Genomic DNA, 6467 nt, shown 5'->3' with positions numbered 1-6467 from the left:
TAAACAGTTCCTGTCAGGTCACTAACAAATGTCTCTCTCTCTCTCCCTCACCACCCTCCCACCACAGTCCCCAGGACACAAGTCCTGTGATAAGAAGCTTTTGTCCATTTTCTTCATTCATGTATCCCCAGCACCTGGACATGGCCTGTACATAGCATATGCTGAGTAAATCCCCATTCCCCCAATCCCCGCCAACATCTCTCTCTCTCTCTCTCTCTCTCTCTCTCTCTCTCTCTCTCTCTCTCTCTCTTCAATTTCAAGAGTTTAATCCAGAGGCTTCAAAGGATGAATAAGGCTTAAGGCCACAAACAGCTAAGATATACCAAGTTTTGCAGGCCACTGAATCAATCTGGGGAATTGTAGGTGACTAAGCAGCTTCTCCCTTTACAGACCCTCTTTTTTCTCCAGAAAGGAATGGTCTCTGAGATGAGATGGTTATGGAGGTTTACAGAAGGGAAATCGCGTCTGCCGCTCCTCGGAAACACAGACCTACGGACTGACTACTCCTTGGGTGGCAGTGGAGGCCGCTGTCGACCGCTAGACCAAGCCAGGGGTGGCACTGGGAGAGGATCCTGCAAGCCTGAGGCTAGAGAAAACCAAAAAGGCCCTTAGGGGGACAGCGGAACAGCACCCGCTCCGGCTTCCACCTTTCCTCCTTAGATGCGTCAGTTTCTCCAGCCGCGATAAGTTTTGCGCTAAGAGAACGATTTCTGCCTCTAGGCCTCATGGGAGATGTAGTCGCCCAGGAGGCAGGGCTAGAAGAACCTTTTACAAAACTTTGGCAGGAGAAGAAGAAAGCAGCCTGTGTATAGGAGTCCAAAACAATCATCATGTTTACACAAACTCTAAATACAGATTTTCCTTAGCCTCGGTCAGTCTCCAAAGCAGTTTCTCCTTCATCCCACCTCCGGCATCCCGTGCGTCTCCGCTCTCTGGGCCAATCTAGCTCTCTCGTGCTCGCTTTTCCACTGCTCTATTCACTCTTAGGTGCGTTTCTGGCCAGTTCCCGGAGTGCCTTGCGGCTGTAATGGCTGCTCCCGGGCGGCGCGCTGCTATGTTTTTTCGGGCGGTGTTAGGGGTCCGGCAGTTGGGCCCAGACGCCGCGAGGGGGTGGGTGACCGGCCTCTCCTCGCTCTTGGACTGTCAGCGGAGGTGCGTGTCTTGTTTCGCGGGCGCCGCCTTCTCTGGTCCCCGTCTGGCCTCCGCCTCTCGCCGATATGGCCAGAGCTCAGCCTTGGACCGCTTCCTCGGACTCGCTCAGCCAGACAGTTCGTTGACTTCTCATCCTCCCGCCGTGTCCATACACAGAGGTAAAGGGCCCAGATAGCTTGTCCCGGACTGTCACAGTTTTAGCATTTAAAGTTCCGAGTCAGGGAAACTCTCTGGGGATATCATCTTTGGTCTTATATTATGGAAAACGATCTCGAGGTCCCCAAAGAGAGGCGAGCCGTGAAGGATCTCACAGGAGAGAAATACCAGGTTCTAAAACTTTTGGAGCCAGAGGATCACAATCAGAGACGCTTACAAAAAGCAGGAGATTGAAGGGCCATGGGCAAAGCACAATTGTGGCTCTCTGCCCGGATTTGGGAAGCAAACTCGATCCGATTAGTGCCCATCTACTTACTTGTCAAGAGACTGAGTTACACCCAGGAAACAGCACTCTCTGATCTTCAGGTAGCATAGACTACAGTCTGGTGGGGAGTCTGGATACAAAAACTGGTAATTGTAATGCATAAGGGACTCCTACTTAGAAATACTGAGAAAGCTTGCAGAGCCTTCATAACACCCTTAATAAGGTGAGACTGTCAGAGCTGGAGGGATTTCTCGCTTTATCTGATCTAGATGTACTTTCATACATGTACATAGATTTACCAGGCACAACTACAGTACAGTTCCACACAGTAATTGAATATTAAGTGCCAGGCATTGTGCTGATTGTTTTTACACAATTGCCAAAAGAAGGTTATTTTTTTTTTAAGTTTACTTATTTATTTTGAGAAAGAGGGAGACAGAAACCTAAGCAGGCTCCATGCCGTCCGTGCAGAGCCCGATGCTGGACTTGAACTCACGGACGGTGAGATCATGTCCTGAACCAAAATCAAGAGTCAGATGTTTAACTGACAGCCACCCAGGTGCCCCAAAGTTGTTGTTTTTTTTTTTAATGTTTATTTATTTTGAGAGAGCAAGCAGGGGAGGGACAGAGAAAGGAGAGAGAAAGAATGCCAAGCAGGCTTTGCACTGTCAGTGTAGAGCCTGACAGGGCTTGAACTCACGAACTGTGAGATCATGAGCTGAAACCAAGAGTCGGGCTCTTAACTGACTGAGCCACCCAGGTGCCCCATCAAAAGAAGGTTATAAGTAGGTGTTGTTTAATATTATCTCCATTTTACATGTGAGAAAACTAAGGGGCTTAGAGAAGTTAGAGAACTTAATAAAATTACATAAACAAATTAACGGGCAAACTAAATCTCAAAGCCAGGTCTCAGCTTCAACATGGTACACTAATCTTATATTCCTTACTTCCTCTGTGGGTGGGTAGGACTGAGTACCTGACAGGATCCATATTGCATTACCTCTCACTCCCCTCCTACCCCCCCCCCCCCCCCCACAGATGAACAGGATCTCCTCTTGGTCCATCGTCCTGATATGCCCGAGAACCCCCGGGTCCTACGAGTGGTCCTCCTGGGTGCTCCGAATGCAGGGAAGTCAACACTCTCCAACCAGCTGCTGGGCCGAAAAGTATGCTCAATCTTTAACCCCCTTTTCATCTCTCACTTCTTTTCTGTTTATGGATTGTTCTAGAGGGATCTGGGATTTCACTTGGGACTTCTTTGTTTCTGGCAGGTGTTCCCTGTCTCCAAGAAGGTGCACACCACTCGTTGCCAAGCTCTGGGGATCATCACAGAGAAGGAAGCTCAGGTGGTGGGTACCTGCAAAGGGAGTCCAGCAAATAGGACAGAGGGTAAACCTAAGAGGGTCCCCCTTACAGTTAGACATGAAGAAAATGATGTTTAGGTTCATTTCTCCATTAGGCCTCATGCAGTTCTCTCTCTACCTTCCACCTCTGGCATCTAGTCAGAAAGATCTCATTCCCTCTTCACTCCTTTCTAATCTTCCACATATTCACAGTCATCATCTTTCTCTTGGATCCCATCTAGAACCAAAACAAAGCTGGAGGGTGAAAATCTAAAGTCAGCCTGGCCAAGAGTGGGGGCAGGCTCCTGACATCAAGGATGGCCTTTCTCTCGCTCACCAGTCATAAGTGTTCCATCTGGGGGGCTGGGCATCTCTCTTTCCTGATTTTAGATTCTACTTGACACACCTGGTCTCATCAGCCCTGTTAAACAGAAAAGGTAATAGCTGTGGAAATGGGTATGTAGAGGGAAAGGTGTTGAGGAGAGGGCGGGGAGATTCTGTCATAGGGACTGGAAAACCCCCTTAAACCCTCTTCCTCATCAGGAGTACATCAGTCATAAAACCCTTCCTGACCTATGTTTGTCCCTCAGGCACCATCTGGAGCTTTCTTTGTTGGAAGATCCGTGGAAGAGCATGGAATCTGCTGATATGGGTTAGACTCATGATGGGAATCTGAAGCCCGATTTACATGGTCATGGCCTCTCTCATTCCTGGTAGTTTGGGGGTGGGGGTTGGCCAGAGCCCATATCATGGGTCTTTTTGGGGGGTGAAGAAAGAGTGGTCATATCTTTGTCCTCCTCCCCACCCTGCCAACTTCCAGTTGTGGTTCTTGTGGACGTCTCAGACAAGTGGACTCGGAACCAGCTCAGCCCCCAAGTGCTCCAGTGCCTGACCCAGTTCTCCCAAGTCCCTAGCATCCTTGTCATGAACAAGGTGAGCACCACCTACCTGAAGGAGGGGTCTACTTTCCTCCCAGGTGCCCATCTCACTACCTCCCCACTCTCTGCCCATCCCCCATGCCCAGGTAGATTGCCTGAAGCAGAAGTCCATTCTCTTGGAGCTCACAGCAGCCCTCACTGAAGGTGTGGTCAATGGCAAGAAGCTCAAGATGAGGGAGGCTGTTCGCTCACAGGCCGGCACTCATTGCCCGGGCCCCGCAGCTAAGGGCCCAAACACACAGTCTGTGGGAGGCCCTCAGAAGATTGGCTGGCCCCACTTCCAGGAGATCTTCATGTTGTCTGCCCTAAGCCAGGAAGATGTGAAAATACTAAAGGTCAGTTGGCCTTGGCCATAGCCTGTCCTTTGATTTCCACCATATGAAGACAAGCCTCACAGTTCCTCCCGGAAGTAAGAGTGAGTAGGTAGGAAAGTCTTGGTTGGGACTGAGCTGCCCCACGTACCCTCTCTGTACCCACAGCAATACCTCCTGGCACAGGCCCGGCCAGGACCCTGGGAGTTCCACAGCGGAGTCCTCACCAGCCAGACACCTGAGGAGATCTGTGCCAACACCATCCGAGAGAAGCTACTAGAGCACCTGCCCCAGGAGATACCCTACAATGTGCAGCAGGTGCAGGCACAATGAAGGGGTCTAGGGGCTCTTCACCAGCCACATACCCAGAATAGGCTATCTGGGGCCCAGAGAGGTAGGGGTATAGGCCTGTCTGACTAATCATGGTATCTCCCTGTGCAGAGGACAGTGGTGTGGGAGGAAGGGCCAAGCGGGGAGCTGGTGATCGAACAGAAGCTTCTGGTGCCCAAAGAATCTCATGTGGTAAGCTGGATTAAGCTTGGAGAAGGGACTAGGGGTCTATTAAGCAGGGGTTCTCCTCTAGCACTTAGAGCCCCGAGAGCAGCCTCATGGCCCTCTCTTTTGCTCCACCCTCAGAAGATCCTCATTGGTCCAAAGGGGCACTTGATCTCCCAGATTGCACAGGAGGTGGGCCGCGACCTCATGGACATCTTTCTCTGCGATGTTCGGCTCCGCCTCTCTGTGAAGCTTCTCAAGTGACCACTCTGCTGCCTCTCCCAAGGCATCAAAGCTGCTGGCAGGAGTCACTGACCAGAATGGTTCCTGCTCAGACCCTGCAGGGATTGGTAAGGGGCATGGACACTTCCTGACTAACTTGACCTTGCTTGAGTCTGCACAGCCCCTGCCTGGCCATTTTTCCCGTTGAAGGAAGGAACCGACCTTAGCTCAGTTCTCAGGTAGTTCCTCTGCCTCGGGCCTCCGCTGCTTAGGTCTAGAAGTTGGTTCTTTGGTGGGAACAATACCACACTGCTTCCAGCTGGCAATGAACCCAGAGTTTCTCTCAGGTGCCACTTGTTAGCAGAGAGGTTTTTTTTTTTTTTTTTTTTTCTTTTCCTTATCCCCTCAGTTCCTCTACCTTGAAACCATGTGTAAGGACTTATGGGTCTTAAGTGAGATAGTGCCTCTTGCCCCATCCCTCCCCCTAGTCTCGAATTCCAATAAAGTTGAAAGACAAGCATACTGGTTCTCATCTTTATTTCTTTAGAATAAGAAAGAGAAAACTTAACCCGTTCCTTCACCCCCACCCCGTTGTCTGAGCTGGAGTCTCCCTCCCTTCCAGTGTTCCGCTCCAGGGTCCTGAGCTCTCTTCTTGGCACGTTTTCTGGGTGCAGCAAGAGAACCGTTACCATTACTAAACTCAGTAATGGTAACGGTTTCCTCGCCATTCCCAAGTGTCTTGGCGGTCAGCAGGCTGTGATAGGCTGAGCGGCGAGCCCCGTGGGTTTGCAGCGTCCCCTGCCCTCCTCGTCTGGCTCCAGAGCTGGGGGTACCCGGACTAGTACATCATCTATACTGTAGTGTCTCATCGCAAACTTACAGTATATGATGATATCCCAGCCAGGATCCTGCAGCAGGCACAGGGGGCTGTGGCAGGGAGAGCCAGGGGCCGAGGGCAGAGCAGGATAGGCCAGTGTTAGACACCCAGATCTCCCCCTCCCTGGTCCATAGCTCCTGAGCCAGCAACCCCTTGATACTGTGGTCAAGGGCGGCCCAAGTTGCATAGGCAAGGGGACTGGCCTGGAGAACCCTGTAAAGCTCAGGTCTGTTGAGATCTCCTCGGGGACCCAGCACCAGAATTAAATAAACCAGAGATGATGTAATGAGGCAGAAGCTTCCCTGTGGTCACATCAACAAGCAGACAGGCCCAGGAGAGGGCACTTACCTGGGGCTGGAACTGCAGACTGTGGAGGCCTTTAGAGGCAGGGAGGCCCTGTCCTTGCCTCTCCACTCAAACTGCTTGCTTTTTAATCCACTGGCCCCTCCCCTGGGTGGGGCACTTTCCCGGGTTCTAGAGAGCCCCTCCTCTTAACCCTTTCCCGGCTGGACCCCTTGGAACAAGGGTCTCTATCCCCTCTCCATATTAGGCCCTTTCTAGTATCCTTGCTAAGGTTATGGTCTGCGCTTCGCTCCTATCCCCAATGAAGTTGGTCATCTATCTGCTGGGCCTGGGCAGAGGGAGAACAGACCTCCCCCTCCCCCCCATCCCTGGTGGAGGCTGTTGTTGACCATGGCAGTGGCAGCA

The 6467-nt window shown here is 51.4% G+C and overlaps 1 protein-coding gene across 1 annotated transcript; it reads left to right on the top strand.

Annotated features, from left to right (window-relative positions):
• Positions 1-998: 998 nt before the first annotated feature.
• On the top strand, positions 999-5402 carry ERAL1 (Era like 12S mitochondrial rRNA chaperone 1). The gene is made up of 10 exons (XM_015081438.3): positions 999-1310; positions 2612-2739; positions 2845-2922; positions 3307-3353; positions 3507-3568; positions 3737-3849; positions 3941-4189; positions 4334-4483; positions 4607-4687; positions 4802-5402. Exons 1-10 carry the CDS (start codon positions 1028-1030, stop codon positions 4922-4924), a joined length of 1314 nt encoding a protein of 437 aa, XP_014936924.2. The 5' UTR covers positions 999-1027; the 3' UTR covers positions 4925-5402.
• The last annotated feature ends 1065 nt before the right edge of the window (positions 5403-6467 follow it).

Source organism: Acinonyx jubatus, chromosome E1 (assembly GCF_027475565.1).
Source record: "Acinonyx jubatus isolate Ajub_Pintada_27869175 chromosome E1, VMU_Ajub_asm_v1.0, whole genome shotgun sequence".
NCBI lineage: Eukaryota > Metazoa > Chordata > Mammalia > Carnivora > Felidae > Acinonyx > Acinonyx jubatus.
Note: the sequence above shows the minus strand (reverse complement) of the source record. Positions and strands in the feature narration are given on the sequence as shown.